This window comes from Grampus griseus, assembly GCF_964374135.1.
Source record: "Grampus griseus genome assembly, chromosome: 19".
Taxonomy (NCBI): domain Eukaryota; kingdom Metazoa; phylum Chordata; class Mammalia; order Artiodactyla; family Delphinidae; genus Grampus; species Grampus griseus.
In genome coordinates, this window is record NC_139013.1 from 4926325 (window position 1) to 4949988 (window position 23664).

Here is a 23664-nt window from a genome sequence, read left to right on the forward strand (position 1 = left end):
TGAGACATGGCCGCTGAGCCTGCACATTTGGAGCCTGTGCTCCGCAACAGGAGAGGCCACAACAGTGAGAGGCCCGCGTACCGCAAAAAAAAATAATAATAAAAAATTCATCATAAAATATTACTAACAGAAATGAATCACAGACAGAAAGAATTCATATTAAAGATAATATAAATCAGGGAATTCCTTGGCAGTCCAGTGGTTAGGACTCGTCACTTTTGCTGCCGGGGCCCGGGTTCAATCCCTGGTTGGGGAACTAAGATCCCGCAAGCCACATGGTACAGCCTAAATAAATAAATAAATAAATAATAATAATCAAGATCACTTATCAAAGGAAAATACATTATTCTTGGTTGGGAACAAATTCTATGTGGAGGATACTGGGTGTCCGTTGACATACTAAAAGTAGCACAAATGTTATTTTCTCTGCAAGATCTTCTGGTTCTGAATGTGAACATATCAATAGGAAAGGGCAGCACAGCTTCCAGACACTTGGGAATGGAGATTCTCTCCCTGTCGCACACTATAATTGGAATTCTGCAGTCTATCTCATTCATCCTTATAATTTCTTTCACTTCACGGCATGTTTGTTCAATTCCACACACACTTGATTTTCAAGCACCTGACCATAGCCAAGTCCCACAAGAGAGATTTCATGTCACCATTTTGCCATTCCAGTGTTTTCACTGAACTAAAGCCCTGAAGTAAGTTTTTCTTCATATTTATAAGGCACCTACTTTGTACCTGTCATTGCCTTATGGGCATTATCATGTCACAGAAGTCCCAAAACAACCCACTGATTTACATACCCCATGCTATAAAACAGGAGAAATATATGTGACAGAAAAAATTATCACTAAGGAAACAATTCAAAACATTTTTTATTACAGTAGAACACAACGTAACACATTGTGTACCAGCATAATTTGAAACTCAAATTTTAATAGCATTTAGAAAATTGCTCTTTGAGTAAACTGCTTAGTTATATTATCTAATAAACATTTCCAAACATTAATTTTATTAAACTAAGGTAAAAATATCTCTGACAAGTTATCCAAATAGGATTTTACAAGCATTTTCAAGAACCATATTGAACAATGGAATGTATGTGTGCTGCAGAGAAAGGAATGTAAGAAATTATTAGCATGAAGAAAAGTATGGTTTGCCAAGTCAAGAACTCAGGAATTTCAAGAGTAAGCATTCAGTGTTTGTTTTGTTTTCTTTTCTTTTGGGGTGAAGTAGAGAAGAACAGCTTTATTGCTCTGCCAGGCAAAGGGGCCACAGCAAGCTAATGCCCTCAAAACTGTGTTTCCCACCCTGGAGTGGGTAGTGAGTTTTATAGTAATGGTTCAGAGAGGGCGTGATCAGCTCGTGGGCATTCTTTTGATTGGCTGGTGGTGAGGTAAGTGGGAGTCAACATCCTCAACCTTCTCCTTCCCACCAGTCTGGGGTGTACATGCTTGTGGGTAGCACACGGTTAATTTCTCCCACCTGGTGGGGGTTTCAGTATCTGGTCTCTGGACTCACTGAGCCTCAGATTCTTTGTGTCTCAGCGCAGAAGGAATTCAGAGAGGGGTAAAGTGACAGGCAAGAAGTAGACTTATTAATATAGGACACCTGTGAGGGATACAAGTGGGTAGGCGAGGGGGCTCTGCCTCAGTGTTTTATCAGAGTCTGACTCCATTTTTTCTTTTCTTGTCTTTTTTTTTGGCTGTACCATGCGGCTTGTGGGATATTAGTTCTCCGACCACGGACTGAACCCAGGCCCATGGCAGTGAGAGCTCGGAGTTCTAACCAGCGGACTGCCAGAGAATTCCCCTGACTCCATTTTTTTGATGTTTGACTGTTGACACCTCAGGAAAACCTCTTCTTATTCAGCGTATCTGGACAAACTGATAAAACAGCCTAAGGGCTCCTTCCTTTGAGAGAAACTGGACATTGAAACCGAAAGCTTATCCTCCAACAAGCCTCACCCAGTAATTAAATTTTCCTCTAATGTTAACTGCTCTCCCTTCAATTCCCAAGAATGAGTCTAATTTCTCATTAAACATAGATGCAAACATCACCAATTCACATGCAGTGGAGGAAGTGACCAACTTTTCCAACACATTGTTCCTACCACATAATCAGTCCCTAGCAACCTGTCACTCTCCTCTCTTGGCAAGTCCAGTCCCTTAATGTCCTTACTGCTCTGTTCATGGTCATCTGGTAGAGCATTCTGTCCTATAACGCACAGTGGCCTATCCATGGACCCTGAACATAACAAGCATGATGAGTCAAGGCAGTTTTATATTATTCTCTGCTCCTCCCTGTTGCTAATTCACAACTATTGAATTTGGTAATTCAGGGTCCTTGTTTTTCCAGGGAATACGGATGTGAATGAACCACACCTAATGAAGTTGGCCCCCTTATGTTACTGATTCCTTCCCAGAGACAATCATCAAAGGCCTGTAATGAAGGCATAAGATCAACAGACTTCAAACTTCAGGTTGAAAGGCATAAATAGTAATGTGGCTTTTTCAATAAAATTCAATTAATAGAATATTTACAGTGAAGATAATTGGCCATTCGCACGTTATTCTTCCTGTCACATACATACCATTTCATAATTTTTAACATACTGTGACCTGTAATGATTCTAAGGTACATAACAATCTCACATTAATCCTGGAGAAACACTTATTCCTAGTATAGATTCTCTGATATGTAGGCTGATTTAAGAATGGCGCAAAAAATTTACCTAACTCATTACATTTGTAAGGATTTTCCCTCATATGAGATCTGTGGTGAAACCTCAGGACGCATCGTTTCATCAAATTCTTTCCATGTTCAGTAAATCTCTATAGTTTCCGACCTGTATGAATTTTATCATTACACTGAAGGTGTAGATACCTGATGAAAACTTTTACAACATTCATTACATTTGAAACATTGCTCTCCAAACTAAATCCTCTGTTTCAGAAACTCCGTCTTTGGGTACAAGCCTTAGCACACATATTAGTTCGTGTGGTTCCTCTCAAAGACACATGCTGAGAAGTCTGGTGAATCGTGCAGCCAGGATAAAGCCTCTGCTCATACATTTTTAGTGTTTCTCTTCAGGGGGCTCTGCACTGTTGCCAAATGCTTGAACTCAAGGTAAGGTTTTGCCACACTAGTTGCATTAGTAAGGGATAGTTCCAGTACCTTCCCATCTTGTGATTTTTGCGTAAAATCCTTACCACACACATAATTATCTGAGTGGTTTCTCTCCAGGATAAATATTCCAATATCTAGTGACAAGTGAGCACTAACTTGCAACTTTGCCACATTCGGTACATCTGTAATGTTCCGTCCAGTATGGATTATCTGATGATTGGTGGGATGTGAGCCCTGAGTAAAGGTTTTGCCCATTCATGGCATTTGTGAGGTAATCTCCAGAATGAATTCTTTGGTGAATGACTTCCTGTCTAAGGACTGGTCATACTAAACACACCTACCCGATGAAGGCTAAGATGTGAACAGTGAAGCCTAAGACGTGGACAGCTGCTAAAACCCCTGCTTAAAGTTCGTCATCAGTGTGGCTTACCTGACAGTAAGATAAGCTTCTAAGTACACTGACGGATTTTTCACACTCATCACATTTGTCAGGCAGCTTTCCAATACGAAACTTCGGTGCACCTTAAGGTATGAATTTTGACTGAAGACTTTGAGAAATTCAATACATTTCTAGAGTTTCTGTCCAGTATAGATTATGTGATGGTGAGGCTTTGCCACACTCATGACATGTGCATAGCTTCTCTCCACTATGAATCTCCCATGAATTTAAAGTGTCAATTTTGTTTTGTTTTGTTTTTTAAGGATTTTTAAAATATTTATTTATTTATGGCTGCATTGGGTCTTCACTGCCACACGCAGGCTTTTCTCTAGTTGCAGCGAGCGGGGGCTACTGTTCGTTGTGGTGAGCAGGCTTCTCACTGCGGTGGCTTCTCTTGTTGCGGAGCATGGGCTCTAGGTACACAGGCTTTAGTAGTTGTGGCATGTGGGCTCAGTAGTTGTGGCTCACGGGCTCTAGAGCACAGGCTCAGTAGTCGTGGCGCACGGGCTTAGTTGCTCTGCAGCACGTAGGATCTTCCCAGACCAGGGATCGAACCTGTGTCTCCTGCATTGGCAGGCGGATTCTTAACCACTGTGCCACCAGGGAAGCCCAAAGTGTCAATTTTGAGTGAAGACCTTCCCACATATATCACGTTAATATGATTCCCCCTTTGTATTTATTACCTGATATGTAGTGAGAGTTGAGATCTAAGTAAAGGTTTTTCAACAGTTTTTATCTTTGTAAGGTTTCGCTTTTGTATGAACACTCTGATGCTTTGCAAGGTATGCTTTTCGACTAAAGCAGCTGCCACACTCGTCACATTTGTAAGGCTTCTCTCCAGTATGAATTCTCTGATGAATTACGAGATTTGAATTCCGATTGAAGACCTTGCCACACTCACTACATTTGTAAGGTTTCTCTCCAGTATGAACTCTCCGGTGAATTGCAAGGTATGAATTATAACTAAAGACTCTGCCACATATATCACATTTACATAATTTCTGTCCTGTATGGATTATCTGATGTCTCCTGAGGTTTGAGCTGTGATTAAAGATTTTGCCACAGTCCTTACATTGGTAAGGTTTCTCCCCAGTATGAATTCTCCGATGAACTGAAAGGTATGAATTTTGACCGAAGACTTTGCCACATACATCACATTTATATGGCTTATCTCCTGAATGGATGATTTGATGTTGTATGAGGTGTGAGCCAAAATAAAAGGTTCTGCCACACTCATTACATTTGTAGTGTTTCTCTCCAGTATGAATTATCTGATGACTGACAAGGGTTGATCTAATACTAAATACCTTACCACACTCATTACATTTGTAAGGTTTCTCTCCAGTATGAATTCTCTGATGACTTGCAAGGTTTCCTTTTTGACTAAAAGCCTTGCCGCACTCATTACATTTGTAAGGTTTCTCTCCAGTATGAATTCTGCGATGTTTTGCAAGGTATGAATTCTGACTAAAGACCTTGCCACATTCATTACATTTGTATGGTTTCTCTCCAGTATGAATTCTCTGATGAACTGCAAGGTATGAACTTTGACTAAACACTTTTTCACATACATCACATTTATATAAGTTCTCTTTTGTATGGATTATCTGATGTCCAGTGAGCTGCAAGGCATGATTAAGGGTTTTGCCACACTCGTTATATTTGTAAGATTTCTCTTCAGTATGAATTGTTCGATGAATTGCAAGGTCTGAATTTCGACTAAAGACTTTGCAACATACATCACAATTAAGTATTTTCTCTTTTGTATGGATCAACTGATGCTGAGTGAGATTTAAGCCCTGATGAAAGGTTTTGCCACACTGATTACATCTGTAAGGGCTTTCCATGCATGCACTCTGGTCTTGTGTCAGTATTGAAGGATGTATAAAATCATTCTCATATGAATTAGAAATGGTGGTTTGGACAGTAGGAGAAGTTCCTTGAAGTGGTGAAAATGAGGCACTAATGCTGATACTCTTGTCAGCTTGATTAAATTCATCAATTTTCTCTTCACTTTTGAACATAAGCAGTTCATCCTGAAAGCTTAATGCAAGCCTGTTTTCAATAGGCTTGATTCCTGCAACACTTCTACCATGTCGATCTCTCTTATCAGCCAGCTTTTGGTTATGGTTTACAGGCATTCCTTTATCATTTCTTTCCTCATCTCTTGGCTGAGACTCAAAGTCATGTACATTTTCCTGGATTTCCCTGAGGTAAAAAGGCTTGATTTTTTCATGTCTTCCCAATATCAGTGTTTGGAATACTTCTGCTCTATCAGTGTTTGCATTTAGTTGTAATTTCTTGATCACATGTAAGTGAGAGATATCTACAAGATATAAAGAACCATAAGTACCCTATTCATCCCAATTCATAAGTAAATAGTTCATGTTAAATACATGATATTACACCAAAATTAGTACTTACACAAAACAGAGTTATGAAAATTCCCAACCATGATATTAAAACCTTTACAAACACAAAAGGAATGATTCTTTACTAAAGATAAAGTGATCGAGGTAATTCCACTTAAATTTTGGGTACCCAATTTTCAAACAACCTATGATAAAAACACTCACATTGAGAAAACTTCTGTTAGCTATCAAAGAAAGTGTATTTTTCAACCATGACACCAAAGCATATACCAATTAGCAGTAAACATACTGGTGCCTCGTAACTGAGGAGAAAAGAATATTATACTATACATATATTGTGCATACTTGTTAAATAGAAATGAATGCTAAAAAGACAGACAGTAAATAATTGTAACAGTAAATAATGCAAAACTAACTTATTCAATGTATAATCTCAAGGAGTGGCGGTTTCCAATTGGGAAACAAATATAGCATAGAGAAAATGGTGAATATGGTAAAACAGTATTTTAAAAAACAAAATGTTCTTCTAAAAACGTGCTGTAAATCTATGTACCCAGGAAGAAGCATAAAACATTCTGAAAGACCACCTTCTGTATATCACAATTAAATATCAATAAATGAAATATTCTCCAGTTATATTAACAGCCATTAAATAGAACAACTCCCTACCTGTTCAGTGCCCTAAAATATCCAGTTCATTGGCTCCAAAATATACGTAATGAAGAGAGAGCAATTTTTGAATTTATTTAACTAGGTTCATACAACAAATTGCAAAAGAAAGGCATACAATATATAAGGCAAAAAAAGGGACATCATAATAAACATGCCAGAATATTAATATATCTTTTTTATACAAAAGCCACTTTTGATTCATTAATATAAAAACAATGCACTATTTCTGGGAATTCCCTGGCAGTCCAGTGGTTAGAATTCAGCACTTTCACTGCCATGGGCCCGGTTCCATTCCTGGTTGAGAAAGTAAGGTCCCGCAAGCAGCGTGGTATGGCCAAAAACACAAACAAACAAACAAACAAAAAAACCCAAAAAATCCCCACTATTTCAAGCCGTCTAACATTACTAGTTTCTTTCGAAAGGCTTGAGGAAAGTTATCAGAAGTTTTTAAGTAAGGAAAGTGGAATCAGGTTTCTGTGCATGACCCCAACTGACGCAGAAAGCAGTGAGAACCATGATGTGGACCTTGACCAACAGACTGAGACAACATACTCTTAAGCATGACCACCCACCCAACAGCAGCAGAGGAGAGATTACAAAATACGACAACAAACATCAGGAGTTGAGAAAGAAAACTTCAAGGGAGATGCAAGAAGTGAGCTGGATAACTACAAAGGGTATTCAGCCACCTCTCCTGGAAATGGTTTCTGAGTCATCACAGCTACACAGAAAATGATTTAGGTTGTGTCATGAGACAGTTGTTCGATATATAAAGAGGCATTATTTTTACAGTGTGAGTGATGTGGAAGGTGGAGGGATGGGTGAAGGAGTGCTGCAGAAATTGGGAAGTTCAGGAGAATAACTTAACAATAACAATGGAAATAGGAAATAACAATCTTTCCATCCACATCAAGGTACCATGGAAATAGGAAATAACAATCTTTCCATCCACATCAAGGTACCATGTAAGGAAAGGTCAGGACTGAGAAAGGGCCTGAGTGGAGCACAGAGTTTTTTAACTATGGGAGTTATACTATGAGTATGGGAAGAACTGAAAGAGATTTAAACACTGTAGAAATAAACTAACTTTAAATCTATTACACTATTTGCTATGCAAGGTATCAAATTCCAACAGCTGTATTTCCATGCACATATTCAATAAAAACATACACAATATTCAAGGAGATGGTGCAATAATGTTCTTAGCAGAAAGTGGAAGAAAAAACCAGGAGAAGACCAGCAGAAGGAGACGAACCAGTCTATTCTGTACACACACGTGCAGAACAAAGTAATCAGATCAACACTACTGTAAAGTAGGGAGATCCTGATTTCAGAATGAAGATCTCCTGGCTGGGTGAGCAGGGTTTGTATGGGGAAACAAAGATAGCAGAAAGCGTTTGAGAAAGCCTGAGCAATTTCAGGATAGGATCACAATAGTTAAGTAAGCAAAGAAAGCGAAAAGTATTACTAACTAAAATATAGATTACATAACATAATTTGGTATATAAAATGTTTATGTTAACACTCCTTGTTATTAAACATGACCAGTGTTCTTTTAGCTGGCCTCTCTAAATACTGAAAATCAGATCATTAAATTTCTTAACACAAACTCTGCAAAGAAAAACAAAACCATGAGGAGTGATGTCAACAGAAGAGTAAACCAGAGGCACTCATTACAGCCATGAGGAAGCCAAGTTAAAAACAATAAACAAAAAAGAATTTGGGAAAACTCTACAAACCAGTAAAAAAACAGTGGGAGCACCCAGGCAATTGCCTATCCTGAAAACACTAAACCAAAAAATGTAGGAAAGTTCATGACAATTCCCTGGCCTGTGACTCCCCACCTCCTTCTTACATTGCATTGAGATTGAACTGGAAGAAGCCTCCCAATTACCAGAGGTGTCCTCATGGGGAAATGCTAAAAACATGATAAAAACACTCAGTAAACCAGAAATAGAAAAAAAATGACCTCAACATAGTAAAGGACATGTATTAAAAGTCCACAGGTAACATCATACTCAATGGGGAAAGACTTAAAGCTTTTCCTCTAAGATCAAGAAAAAGACAAGGACAGTTACACTCAGTATTTCTAAAAAAAAATCACTGGAATTCCTAGCAAGTACATGTAAGTAGCAGAAAAAGACATAAAAACAATTCCAATAGCAAAAAGAAGCAAAACTATCTCTTTTGACAAATGAAATGATCTAATAAGTAAAAAACCCTGGGGAAATCCCTGGTGGTCCAGTGGTTAGGACTCCACGCTTCCTCTGCTGGGGGCCTGGGTTTGATCCCTGGTGTGGGAACTAATATCCCACAAGCCGTGCAGCACGGCAAAAAAAATAAAAATAAAAAATAAATAAAAACCCGTGAAGATTCTTAAACAAAAATTTGATAGAAATAATGAACTCAGAAAGATGACAATATATAAAATTGACAAACAAAAATCAATACTGTTTCTATACAGTGACAATAAAAAATCAAGAAGGAAATTCAGAAAACAATTCCATTTACAATACCATCAGAAAAATAAAGTACTTGGCAAAACTTTACAGAAGGGAAGATATATGCACTATAAACTAAAAACACAGCTGAAAAATATTTGAAAAGACACAAATTAATGCAAAGATATCCCAAGTTCATGGATTAGAAATATTGTCAGTATGTAAACACTACCCTAAGTGATCAACAGATTCAACACAATCCCTAATAAAATCCCAATAGTGTGTCTCGAAGAAACACATAAATCCATCCTAAGATTCAAATGCAATCTCAAAAGACACTCAATAGCAAAACCAAGGTTGAAGAGAATGAAGTTGGAGGTTTCACCATCATTTCAAAATTCTTAGAAACCTAAACTAACCAAAGCAGTACGGTCCTAGCATAAAGACAGAGAGAGACCAGTGGCATACAACAGAGACGTGAGAGATAAACTCTTGTGTATGTGGTCAAGGGATGTTCCGCAGGAGTATCAGAACCACTCAGTGGGGGAAGGGCAGTCTACTAAACAAAACGAATTATGGTTCAGATTGAAGGTATCACTGCACTTCATAAATTCCCTAATTTAGATGTTTCAAAATTAGCTGTTGATGTAGAAAGAATAGCACACAGGTGACCCCAAAATGGTGTCAACAACAGTTTACACAACAGCCTCACAAATATGAGGATGTGAACTTGGGCAATGTTATCCTGAGGAGAAATTCCTATTCACCGTTTACTGAGGGTGAAAGGGGATGGGCATAGTACATGTGAACACCACTATCACAGTGCCCTTGAGACAGGCTTTTGTGACACTGCTCAAAACCAGAAAAAAACCTGGAAAGATTTATCAGCCAGGCTCTGGTGATACTTTCTATCTCATATCATAGAATATGCAGACCACTTCACTATAGCTTTAAGTGGTGATTTTCCATATAGCAGGAAAATATTACAATATATGAGGGATAGTATTCTCATTCAAAATTATCTGTCACCCAGTAAACCCACCCTATAGAGAGTCCACCAGAAGTTGCTGATTAACGAAGGGTGGATTATCACACCAAAGGTTCTGGATAAAATTTCAGAGCCCAGTTCTCTGTATTTCATAAACAAGTTTCAGAGGCAAAATCACACAAACTTAGGAGAGTATGAAATCAGGAAGAGAATACATTCCCAGACTAGGTAGAGCAGTACAGGAGTGAAAAAAATAAGAGATATGTGTGTCAGATATCATAGAACCTTCAGATGGAACAATGTGCTCTAGCCACAGATGCCAAACTAGAGGCTGAAAGATACATATATGCTCCTCAGTAGGACTGGGGATCAAAGAGATGATCTCCCTGTCCACTGTCCTTAGTTTTCCTAAGTAATAATTACAGAAGATAGAACGCACCTCCCTGTTACACACAAGCCTGAAGAATGTGGCCAAAGCAGAACAGAAGAAATGCAGGAGGGATCTAAACAGGGAGACAGGGCTTGAGACAGCTCCATGCAGGTTCTGAGATGCCACATGGAATCAAAGAGCAGCCAGTGTCTCCCATCTTCTGATGAGGTCTCCTAAAAACATCAAATGGGGACAGAACGGGGAAAGGTTCAGGGATTGGAGTCTGCAGGCATCAGCTCTTATCTATGTGGACTGAGAACTGAGCATCCAATGGAATGAAGTCGAGAAGGAGAGATGAGGGGGCAAGAGGCCCCTTTGAAAAAGTCCACCTCATGCTCTGCTACTTCAAGCAACAAGAGCTCACAGAAACCAGATGGCAGAGTGTTGCAGATCATGATAAAGACCTTGCCTTTGTCTCTGGTGGAGCTGCAGCACCACTGGAGGGTGAAAGAATACATTTTACACGTGGAAGGACAAGAGGGATAAGTTACGGAGAAGAAAAATTTCCTCTGAGAGTTCAAATAATAAGTAAATTTTTGTATTCCCATAGAACTCTCTGATGAGGGGAAAGACTCCAAACACTATTAATAATGAGGCTTCCCCTCGGCGCTTCTGAGATCTGACCTGTGTTCACACTTTGATACATCCCCAAAGGTATTCAGATCAGTCTTCACAGCCCAGGGCTCTTTCTCTTGTTACAAAGTGGGTAAAATATTCAGATAAGAAACAGAAATTCCTCCACATAAGAGGAAGGAAACATGATTTGCTGTGGCTTTTCCAGAATCCTGGTCTCTTGCTCAACTGAGAACTGAGGTGACTACAGATGGAAACAGAAAAATATTTCAAAAAACTGACCTGCTCTTTACCTCCTGAATACACGGGGAACAGTATAATGTGCAGAAACGTAGCTCTTTTCCTAAAACTCCTAAATCAAAAGCGCAGGGGTAGGAAACAGGAAAATGGGTATATTAAAAGTTTCCCATTGAGCTTTATATACATGTAAGCTCTGGAACAACTCCTGATGTATCACGAACTGGGCAGGCCATCAGAGGAAAAGGTAGATTTAAACTCCTGAGGCTGCATCCTGAAGCTTTCCATGTCTGAATCAACAAGGATTTCAGATCAGTCAAGCAAAACAGGGGCTCCCAGGAGGCACACAATGGAAAATGCAAAGATACATAAGGGCAGATCCCAATTTCTGGAGGGAAGTTATCCTCACCCAGGGAGACCAGGTTCCTGTAGGTCTCCAACATCACGTCCCTGTACAAGGCCCTCTGAGCAGGGTCCAGGCATTCCCACTCCTCCTGAGAGAATTCTATGGCCACATCCTTGAAGGTCAACTGTGCCTGAAATGAAAACACATTTCACCAAGGGGCCATGAGGAGAATTCTTATTTTCACACAAAATGAGAAGAGGTGAAAAGATCAAGTTGAAGTATGTATTCTGACAGATCCATATAAAGGTATCTGGGGAAATTATGGGTCTCTAATTTTAATTTCTTATGCTTTTTCATAGAGATTATGATAACCTGTAATCAATGTGTATTTTTCATTTTTGTGGACAATACATGAAATACATATAAATAAAATTCAACAATGAGTTCTCTATCCAGAAGTGTTAGATTATGCCTTACACACTGAGTGCTATTCAAAATCTAGATGAACTACACTATGAGTGGTGGCTTTAGAGATGACTAAGTCCACAGTGCTTTAAAAAAGAAAATCAAACTCTTAAATTACAATGACGATAATAACAGCAATGACTAAAGGTGTTTGAATACTTCACAGATGCTAAGCATTACTCTAAATGCTTTATAGATATGAACTTTTTTATCAACATTGTAGCTCAGTAGAGAAAGATCTGTTCCCATCCTGCAGAGGAGAAAACTGTCAGAGACATTTGGAGAAACTCAACTTAGTTCAAGCTAAGAAATGATACAGCAAGCACCTGAATTAAGGTGGATGCGCTCTTGAACTGAAGATAAAGAAGCAAAAACTGAAGTAACAGAAGAGCTTTCGAAGCACACGGCCAGAGGATTCTCCCAGAAAACTTGAAAGAAGTTGAACAACATGAAAGGCAGTAAAAGGTCATTATAGATGTAGGCACGTGTGCGCGACAGACACACATACACACACACACACAACATGTTAGTAATCTTACTAGTATCTGAACCATTAACAGGATAGTGTAGGAAAAATTCAAGGCCATGTAATATATTTATGATATAATTTCAACTGCAATAAAATACAGTACATAGTTATAAAATTCTGATGTCTTTTATCAAAACCATGGACTTGCACATCCATGAACTCATGGACACACAGGTAAATGCACAAATAACTGAAATGAGAGAAGTTGTCTCTGGATATATTATTGCATGATTTTTTTATCATCATTTTTATTTATGTGAATTTCAGCATCTTTGGAACAATGAAAATATATCAACTGTATTAAATGGTACTAACATGAAAAAAATAGGATCCTTTAACTGCAATCTCTATTGAATACCCATATATAAATACAATTTAAACCACAATATTGACATAGTAGGTATTAACAAATGCAAAGCAGAGTTTATTTCTGTATTCCACACATAAAACACTGACTCAAAATCAGAAAAGTTATTACTATTATACATTAATTTAAGAGACTAAGAAAAAAATTATCACAATAGTGAAGTTAAAAACTACTCAGAGAGGGCTTCCCTGGTGGCGCAGTGGTTGGGAGTCGGCCTGCCGATGCGAGGGACACGGGTTCGTGCCCCGGCCCGGGAGGATCCCGCATGCTGCGGAGCAGCTGGGCTCGTGGGCTATGGCCGCTGGGCCTGCACGTCCGGAGCCTGTGCTCCGCGATGGGAGAGGCCACAACAGTGAGAGGCCCGCATACCGGGAAAAAAAAAAGCTACTCGGAGAATTAAATATCATGACTAAAAAGAATACGGAAAAAAGTATATTGTGGGCTTCCCTGGTGGCGCAGTGGTTGAGAATCCGCCTGCCAATGCAGGGGACACGGGTTCATGCCCCAGTCCGAGAAGATCCCACATGCCGCAGAGCGGCTGGGCCCGTGAGCCATGGCCGCTGAGCCTGTGCGTCCGGAGCCTGTGCTCCACAGTGGGAGAGGCCACAACAGTGAGAGGCCCACATACCGCAAAAAAAAAAAAAAAAAAAAAAAAAAAAAAAGTATATTGTAATTAAGGAAGAATATTTCACCAAACAGCATGATTAGAAGGAAACTTGATGCATTCCCTCTGAAGTTACAGTGGAGTGAAGGGGGCTGGCCAGGGCACCTGCCTTTCACCAATGTACAGTGTGCCTGAGCAAGAGCCATTAGAGGCGGTAACAGGAGGAAAACAGAGGGCAAGAGACACAAAGAGAGTGTGCCAGAGAGTTGGAACTGTGAACATTCACAAATCTAAGGACATAGAAATCTAAGAACAGAGAAAGGATGTGAAAAGATAGTCCATCCTAAAGAGAACAGGGGTGATTATATTACATCAGAAAAATAAAGACAAAAACTGACACAAGAGACAAAGGATATTATATAATGATAAAACAGTCCATTCACCAGGAAGATATAACAATTATAAATATATATACATCTAACATTAGAGCTTGCCCAAATATGAAGGAAACAACAGAAAGAGACAACAGCAAAATGTCAGTATGAGACTTCAATACTCTAGTTTTATCTACACATGGAAACAACTTAAAAGGAAACAGAGAACTTGAACTACACTAAATAACAATTGTACCTAAAAGACATGTACAGAACACTCCACCCAACACCAAAAAACATCCTTCTCAAGCAAACATGAAACATTCTCCATAACAGACCACAAAACACAGCTTAGGCCACAAAACAAATCTTAACAAATTTAAGGAGACTGAGATCTAAAAAGTATCTTCTCTAACCACAATGAAATGAAACTTGAAATAACAGAGGGAAAACAGGAAAACCCCCCAAATGTACAAATTAAACAGCTGATTCTTAAAGAAGCAATGGGCTGGGCTTCCCTTGCGGCTCAGTGGTTAAGAATCCGCCTGCCAATACAGGGGACACAGGTTCGAGCCCTGGTCCACGAAGATCCCACATGCTGCGGAGCAAATAAGCCTGTGCACCACAACTACAGAGCCCCAGCACCACAACTACTGAAGCCCGCGTGCCTAGAGCCCGTGCTCCACAACAAGAGAAATCACCACAATGAGAAGCCCGCGCACCGCAACAAAGAGTAGCCCCTGCTCACCACAACTAGAGAAAGCCCACACGCAGCAATGAAGACCCAACACAGCCAAAAGTAAAATAAATAAATTTTTTAAAAAAAGAAGCAATGGGTTAAAGAAGAAATCACAAGGAAATTGTAAAAATATCTGAATGAAAATAAAAACACAACATACCAAAATTTATAACAGGCAGTCAAAACCATAGTAAAAGGGAAGTCTACAATGCTAAATGCTTACAACAAAAAAGGGGAAAGATGCAAACCCTGTACTGCTGTTCAAGAATGTATGGAGAGCCATTAGACAAGAAAAAGAAATCAAAGTTATACAAATTGAAAAAGAAGTAAAATTACCTTTTTCTCTAGGTGACAAGGTTTTACATGTGCAAACCAAAAAGGCTCCATGAGAAAACTACCACTTCAAAACACAACTTCAAGGACTTCCTGGTTGGTCCAGTGGTAAAGAATCCACCTTCCAAGGCAAGGGACTTGGGTTCAATCCCTGGTCAGGGAACTAAGATCCCATATACCACAGAGCAACTAAGCCCACGCACCTCAACGAGAGAGCCTGCGTGCCGCAAACTACAGAGCCCACGCACTCTGGAACCCGTGTGCCGCAACTAGAGAGAGAGAAAAAAAAACCCGCACGCCACAACTAGAGAGAGAAGCCCATGCACCTCAACGAAAGACACTGCACGCCACAACAAAAGATGCCGCACGCCTCAATGAAGATCCCGAGTGCCACAACACCTGATGCAGCCAAAAAAAAAAAAAAAAAAAAAAACAACTTTGGAAAAATTGCAGCAGGGAATTCCCCAGCAGTCCAGTGGTTAAGACTCTGTGCTTTCACTGCCATGGACCTGGGTTCAAAACCTGGTGGGGGAACTAAGATCCCACAAACCGCAAGGCATGGCCAGAAAGGAAAAAAATATCAGCACACAAAAATCAGTTGCCTTGGTATACACAATATGCACAATGAACAAATTCAAAAGGAAGTTAGAAAACAATACTGTTTACTATAGCATCAAGAGACAGACTAGGAAAAAATTACCCAAGGAGGTGAAAGACTTGCACACTGAAAACTACTAAATGTTGCTAAAAGAAATCCAAGGATATACAAATAAGTAAAAAGACACCCTGTACTCATGAATTGGAAGAATTAATATTCTTAAAATGACTTTATTACTGAAAGTGTTCTACAGATTCAATGGAATCCCTGTCAAAATTTCGAAGGCAATTTTTGCAGTTAAAAAGAAAATCATACTAAAATTCATAGGGAATCTCAAAGGATGCCCAACAGCCAAAATACTCTTGAAAAAGAAGATGGACATCATTTTCAGATTTCAAAACATATTACAAAGTAATCAGGATGATGTGGTACTGGTATAAGCACAGATACAAAACCCAGTGGATACCAGAAATAATCCAGTGAATATATATAAAATGTACAGCCAAGGGTGCAAAGACTACACAAAGGGGAAAGGACAGTCTCAATAACAAATGATGCTGAGCAACTACATACATCCCAGCAAAAAAATGAAGATGGAACCTTACTTGCATCAAAGGTAAAAAACTTCTGTATCACAGGATACAATCCACAGAGTGAAAAGACAACCTCTGTGGAATGCAGGTGATGAAAGCGATTTAAAGAATTTCCCACTGTCAGAGATTTAGGTTGATTTCATAGTTCAAACTCAAGAATAGACTAAAACATTCCCTGGTGATCCAATGGTTAGCGCTTGGTGCATTCACTGCAGTGAGCCCGGGTTCAATCCCTGGTCGGGGAACTAAGTTCCCACAAGCCTTGGTGGGGCATGGCAAAAAAAAAAAAAAAAAAAAAAAAAAGTTAAAAGACAGAACAAATTACCTCTTACTGGTCTGTTTTCCAGATTTTACGAGATACTGTGCACATTAACGTCCAGCTTCTTTATCCTGCTTGACAGACAGCAGACAGTGCATCCTGATGGGGCCCTAAGCAATCCCTGCTGTCCAGTAACACTGACACCATGTCTCCAATCCATGGGTGTGAAGCCCTGCCCAGGACTACACCCAGCGGAGCCTCTTCAGAAGTTCCAGGTCACTAGGTCATGGGGAAATGGGATCTAAGTGGAGATGACAGGCCCTGAGGGAAGGACCCGAGTGAGTGTGAATGTACAGGTGTCAGGCAGGATAGTTCAGAGTCAGAGATTAGCGAGTCCAAAGAAGGGCATTTCAGGAAGGACAGACAGAAGAAACAACTGAGAATATGGCTTTACCTGAGAAAGAGCCATTCCAGACTCCTTTTCTTTCCTCTCCCTCCTCTTCTGGGCTTCTTCCTCAGACAAGAGTCTTTAGAGGTCGATCCTGAAAGTGGAAAACAAGCTGTTTAATGCTTAGAATCAACACACCCCCTTCCTGAGTCACCACCACACGCACAGGGAAGCCCTCAGCATGGGGAACAGACGGTCCTCTGCTGCCCACTGTCCCAGGAGGGACTCGGGACAATAACTCCCACACAGAGACCAACCAGTGAGTTTTCCCACCCTTTCCTCCAGATCAGGCTCCCCTCCTGGTGAGGCCCTCACGTACCCAGCAGCAGCGGGCACCTCAGCTGGACCCGACGATCCCCTGCAGGTCACAGACCAGCCCTGATCCATCCCCACGCAGAGCAGAGCCCTCACCCTCAGCCCAGATCTCAGCCCTCAGGAACGGGGGGACTCAGAGTCACGATGCTCAGTGAGGGATCCGGATTGGAACATCCTGGGGCACCTCAAATATTCTTGAGGTTGGACCCCCACACTGACAGTATGAAGAGGAATCCCTGGTCAGAGGGTACAAAACATGTCTGTACAAAATTCTTCATTGATCTAAGGAAACGCCTGGGTTGAGCAGCACTCACAGGAGGCAAGCCCAGCACAGCCCCCACCTGCTTTTCATTTTCCAGCTTTACTGAGGTCTAACAGATGTATAACAATGGTGTACATATGAGGCATCCAATGTGCTTATTAGACGGATGTATACACTGTGTAATATTCATAACAGAGTGCTTTACACGTCCATCAACTCACAACGACCATTTTATTTCTGTGTGCTAAGAACACTCAAGTGTTACTCTCTCAGCAAATACCAGATATATAGAAACACAGTATGATTAACGATAGCACGATGAACATTAGATGAACATGTTGCAAATATTTACCTAAATATAATGATTTCATTTCCTTTGGCTATCTAGACAGAGGAATCTCTAAATTGTTTTCCGTAATAGCCATATCATTTACATTCCCACCAATGAAGCACAAGCGTTCGTGTGTGTGTGTGTGTGTGTGTGTGTGTGTGTGTGTGTGTGTGTGTGTGTGTGTGTGTGTGTGTGTGTGTGTGTGTGTGTGTGTGTGTGTGTGTGTGTGTGTGTTGAGACAGGGAGAGGACCGTAGAGGAACCAGCACTGGCCTGGCAGCAAGAAAGTAGCGGCTACACCTTCCCAAGAACGTGCCTCTGTATTACTGATCACTGTGGTGTTGCTGGCCCTCTGATTCTTGAAACAATCTCTCCCTACATTAAAGAACTTAATGGCCCCTCTCAGGTTCTGTCCACAGAAACATACCTAGCAAAATCTCCCTAATGAAAACCTTCTGCCGTTTGAAGCTTACTACTCATAACTTCCCTTCTGGACTCAAATGAACTTACAAACTTTCATGGGGTCCAACATAGTCTCGACAAAACCCATAATGATCAACTCATCGTGCTAGAAAATACCAGAAAACATGCCAAACTCTAATAAATCATGCCAGAGGGAAAAATACATATAAGACACCCAAGGAACCAATAGATGCAAAATACCATATTTTCATTCACAGTAACCACAGCCCAAACACTGTCATCTTCCAAAACTACACATAAAAGAAAGATGTTTCCAACGATGCACATCCCCCAGTGAGACCCAAACATCCCCCAAGGCAACACTCCAATTCCCCTTTCGTTATGTTTCACAGTGCAACTGAAAATTTCTTTATCTGCGACACAAAATACTAAAAAGTACCAAAGGTAAACAACAAACTGACCTCCATATTAAGTCTAAAAACTGCACAATGATTCCTCTCTTTCTCTCTCCCTTTTTTTCTTCTGGAGCAGGAAGGATTTATTACTTGCAGCAAGTAAGGAGAACACCAGAGATCTTTCCCAAAGCAGTATCCCTGCACAATGATTCTTGACCTCCCAGAATACCCAAAACAAGTCACTTGCGGAGTGGATGCTGTAGGGCACCCTCTAGCTCCATTGCCTGCGGACAAGGCACCCATCCTCCTGCACCCAAAAATCCCTGTAAGCTCAGCTCAGGCCACACTTTTTTTAACCACAATGGAGGAAAATGTTTCTCTTTGCCTAAAACCACTGCCTTCATTCCTCCTCATGTATGGCCATGAAATACCAGATTAAACCAATGCATGGAAACCTCAGTGTCAGCAGCTATGTCCCAGGGAACCTGAGCTAAGACACTATGGCACCTCAAACCATGCAATGCACCCACAACTACCCATAAACCCAATTCCAGGTGCTCCAGCCAGAACTGACACATCCCTTGCCAGGAGTTCCACACACCCCTTGAGCCCAAAAGGGACAAATGCATACACCATTCATCGGGCTCATCTTGAAGCCCACACTTGCTGCCATATCCCTCCTGCAGGCTCTCCTCCAATTTTCCCATTGTTCTCCCTCTCCTCATGGGCAAACAGGGCTAAAGGACAAAAGTACATCTCAGGAAAGCCATCGCAACAGGAATACACACAAGCTGCCACCGAAAGGACACTGGGCATTCAATATGCAGGTCAACAAAGTTGGCCCTCCTGGAAAAACTTAGGAGAAAGTAAGAATGTTACGGAGTCCAGTTACAAAGGACATTTGAATGCAGTGTGGGAGACTCAAAGATAGGCGGTCCCCAGATTTCTTGTCCCCAAGACAGATGGTCCCCAAGTTTCTTCTCTCCTGTTCTCCAAGCTCACAGGCAATTAAAAGATACCCTAACTCTCTGAGGGAAGTCTCCTTCATTCTTCCTTAGGTTCTGGACTTTGGCCCACAGTTACCACAGTGAAATCACTACCCCTGACTCGGAGCAGATGAACTGCTGGAAGGCAAAGCTCCTGTCCAAGGAGGCAACTGGTCCCTGGATGTGCACAGCCTGGAACACCTGGGAGCTACAGTGGAGCAGTGACACAGCACACTAAACATGGGGACACCTCAACATACTACATGAGGACATCAGTTCTGTAGGGATTGTTAGCACTCCCTGCATCTTTTTGCTCTTATTTTGAGTAATTAAGCAGCCATATGGGGTAATAATCAATTAGAGTTGAAATGTCCAGAACAAATGTAGGAACCATCCTCATCACCTACCGTGTTCCCCTGGTCTCCCCTGAGGATTATTCAGCCCAACCCACAGTCCCAGCCACTAAACACATCCCCAGAGGGAGATGCCGCAGCTATCCAGGGAAGAAGAGGAACACTGTGCATCCTTCAATGAACGGAAAAGGAAGAAGACTCCAAATAATCAATGGAGAGGGGCATTTCTGTTGAAGGTGATTGATACAGAGGCAATAAAATGTGACACAGATAGTCAGGAGGAGATGGCGAGCCCTCTCTGAGCCTAGACCTGAAGGGAGACAAAGGGCCTGTGCTATGGTGACTTCAAGGCAAAAGGTAAGAACAGGAACTATGATGTCAGATAGAAATAGTTTTTGTTTGGAAACAGACAAAAGGTGAATGTGCCCAGGGTAGAGTGAACCATGAGAACAGGGTCAGCTCCCAGGACAAGGCTGGAGACACTGGCAGGGCCCTGATGACACAGGGCTGAGCAGCCACAGGGAGGAGCTGGGATTTGTCCTGAGGGCAAATAAGAGCCCGTGCAGGTCTGAGTGCCAGAACTGGCATAAACTCTCCTCAGATTTATACTTAATGCAGAGAAATATTTCTGACTACGGTCACTTCTACTCCGAGCCTGTGGGAAGACAGGAACCCATATACAATTCTAAACAAAACTAGACACTCTCTCCAAAAAGAAGACAAACACAGACACACACCCAATTTGGCCAATCACTTCAGGGTCAGTGTTACTCTGACTGAGAGTTTCTGGTCTAGTCTCTCATCTCCATGTTACAAGTGGGCGCCCTGAGGCCCAGAAGGGAGACTTTTCTGAGAAAGTCCTGGTTGAGTGAACAGAATCAGGTGTAACTGAATTCTGAAATGAGATCCTGAGGGGTCGGTGGGCAGTCTGCCCTTATCGCCTGTCCCATTTAAAACACCATCTTTCAGGTGCCTGATCAAAGGAAACTTCTCTTTCAATGTCTGATCACACTGTCACCAAACAGGTAATTTTTCTTTCCAGAAAAATCACAGTAAAAGAATTTAAAAATAAACAATTGGAAAAGCATAGTTGCTGGTGCATAAAACATTGCAAGCGTTCAGCTTAGAAACAAGATCTGAGCAAACTTCTTCATCATGAATAGAGGAATAAAAGGGGAAAAAGAATATTAGACTAACTGGTTAAACTAGGTTTTGACTGTTAATATAAAAGATCAATGACATATCTACCAAGTACTCATCAAAAGAGTCTAAAATTATTTACTAGTTACCAAAGAACTTTACCAGTATACAAAGATAAAGCAGGGGAAGAACTCAGGTGTCAATTATATCTGAATAAATAAAATGAATTTGTGAATTTATTTAATCTAAAGATCCTGCTGTCAATGTTTTAAAAAAAATTGAGGATTGGGGCTTCCCGGGTGGCGCAGTGGTTAAGAATCCGCCTGCCAATGCAGGGGACACGGGTTCGAGCCCTGGTCTGGGAGGATCCCACATGCCGCGGAGCAACTAAGCCCGTGTGCCACAACTACTGAGCCTGCGCTCTAGAGCCCGTGAGCCACAACTACTGAGCCCGCGTGCCACAACTAATGAAGCCCGCGTGCCTTGAGCCTGTGCTCCGCAACAAAGGAAGCCACCGCAATGAGAAGCCCGCGCACCACAACGAAGAGTAGCCCCTGCTCGCCGCAACTAGAGAGGGCCCACGCGCAGCAGCGAAGACCCAACGCAGCGAAAAACAAATAAATAAATAAATAACAAAAAAAATCGAGGATTTATCATATTTAGAAAAGAATCACATGAGTAGAATACATAAGGGCACCAAACTTATTTCACAAGTTAGTAATTATTTGCAGGAAATTAGATATCTAATGCACTAGGATATATGCAAAGTTAAAGGCAAGACATAAATGTAAAGAAACCAGAGAGAAGAAAGTAAGTCCATTACAGAAAAACAAAATTTTTAGTGTTTCTTTAAAGAAGCACCATGTAGTGAAAGTCAGTCATTTCCTGCCCCACTAGTCTCTCCCCTGTCCTCTACCACCAGGAAATGGAAGGGGGTGACCCACAACTGCCTGAGTCAACTCACCGCCCCTTGGCTGAACAGGGATTGCAAAGGGAAGTTTTCTTGTCATACAAACAATTACAAAATGCACAAATCTTACAGTTTTGCAATACAAATCCTCACCTGTATAATTTAAGCAAGCAACATTTCAATTTATTAGAGTCTAAAGCCAGAAGTCAGTATATCATAACTTAATCGTCCAAATCCAATCAACTCACCCCCAACCTGGACCCAGTCTGCCCTCTACCTGCACTACTATGTGTTTCCATTTTATTGTCTATTTCTTTCCCTGTTTCTGTCTCCTTCTTTTTGATCTTATCTACTCCCCTGGTGCTCCTGCTGGCCTATCCATACATTTCTGCCTCTTTCTTCCCCCAGCTCTACTCCCTCTCTGCCCGGCCCGTGACACCCCTTCTGTCCCTGTTACTCTCCCTTCCTCCCCACTCTCCGGCACCCCAGGTGGCTGTGCTTCCTTTCTGCTCTCTCTCTTCCTCTGCTCTGCTAGCCACAGAAGTCCTCTGCTTCTCTCCCAGGACCAGGATGCCCTGAAGGCCATGGTTCCACCGTTTATCCTCTCCCAGATTTTCTGTGCAGTGCCTCACCACTGCTGGCCTCCCTACTACCACTGATCCAGGGCCTCTCTCTATGTTGCTCTGCAATCCCTGGAGATCCGGCGTTTTCCTTTACTTCTCGATTTTATTCACCTGCTATTTTCAAGGCTTACTTAGTCTCTTTCATTTCACTATCTCTTTATAAGCTCTTCAGCCATCCTCTACGTCTCCATCCGCTCTCCCTCATTCTTTCCACCCTGTCAGCTTTTCTATTTCTCTCTCAGTCGCTCTGTCTCTGCTCCTCCAGTTCCCCCATCGCCCACATATTTACAGAGACCGAGACGGAATAACATGCCGCCTACCGGAAGAGTCCATTCTCCAGCGGGGTGGAATTTCAGACGGAAGAACACTGGGTGTCACATGGCTGGCCCAGGTCACTCCCCGCCCCCCCACGCCAGGTGACGGGAAGGGCTGACTACGAAGGGGAGGCCGGGGGAGCAAGAGGACCGGCCTGAGGAGACGCGAAGACAGAGGCGCTGGGAGGGAGGGAGGGGGTCTCAGGAGAAGGGCGGGTTCTGAAGAATGCCAGGACCGGGGAGAGGACGTGGGCTGTCCGGGAGCGGGGCGGCCGGCGCTGCCCTCCAGGGGCCGAGAGGGCGAGGCTGGGGGGCGCGAATCCACCTCGCGGAAGGGGACGTTACAGGCGGCGGGAAGGGACGGAGGCAGTAATGGATTTTAAGCAGGAAAATGTCGCGAATGGAGGTGTCTACCTGGACCGAAGGCAGAAAAGCCAAGGGCACCGGGACCGGCCTCAGAGCGAATTCAAACCCAAAGGTAAACATGCCTGACCTGAAACGGCGACGTCCGGATTTACTGGGAGCGTAGGGGCGGGTGCTGAGATTTACGGTCCTTGGTGACCTCCCACACTCTGAAGATGGAGAAAGGGGGGCCGCGCGGCACAGAGTCACACCAGAAAAGAAAACTTACTCTCAGCAGGGTGACCTTCTCTCCGCGCTATCCGCTTCCG

At 41.9% G+C, this 23664-nt stretch overlaps 1 protein-coding gene across 4 annotated transcripts; it reads right to left on the reverse strand.

Annotated features, from left to right (window-relative positions):
* Positions 1 to 291: 291 nt before the first annotated feature.
* On the reverse strand, positions 292 to 23664 carry LOC309837251 (uncharacterized protein). 4 transcript variants are annotated; one of them, XM_082677679.1, is made up of 4 exons: positions 23625 to 23664; positions 16949 to 17036; positions 11697 to 11823; positions 292 to 5900 (listed from the first exon to the last, which is right to left on the reverse strand). In XM_082677679.1, exons 2-4 carry the CDS (start codon positions 16961 to 16963, stop codon positions 4297 to 4299), a joined length of 1746 nt encoding a protein of 581 aa, XP_082533805.1. In that variant the 5' UTR covers positions 16964 to 17036; positions 23625 to 23664; the 3' UTR covers positions 292 to 4296. The 4 variants fall into 4 exon arrangements, with proteins under 4 accessions (XP_082533805.1, XP_082533806.1, XP_082533807.1 ...); XM_082677680.1 differs by lacking the exon at positions 23625 to 23664 and adding an exon at positions 23487 to 23582; XM_082677681.1 differs by lacking the exon at positions 11697 to 11823 and having other exon boundaries at positions 23625 to 23660.

Bases quoted from the DNA above. Each gene is read 5' to 3' on its own strand.
- LOC309837251 (XM_082677679.1), bottom strand. The intron at 5,901-11,696 runs GTGAGGATAACT...TATATCTTGTAG, and splicing joins CAGGAACCTGGTCTCCCTGG to ATATCTCTCACTTACATGTG.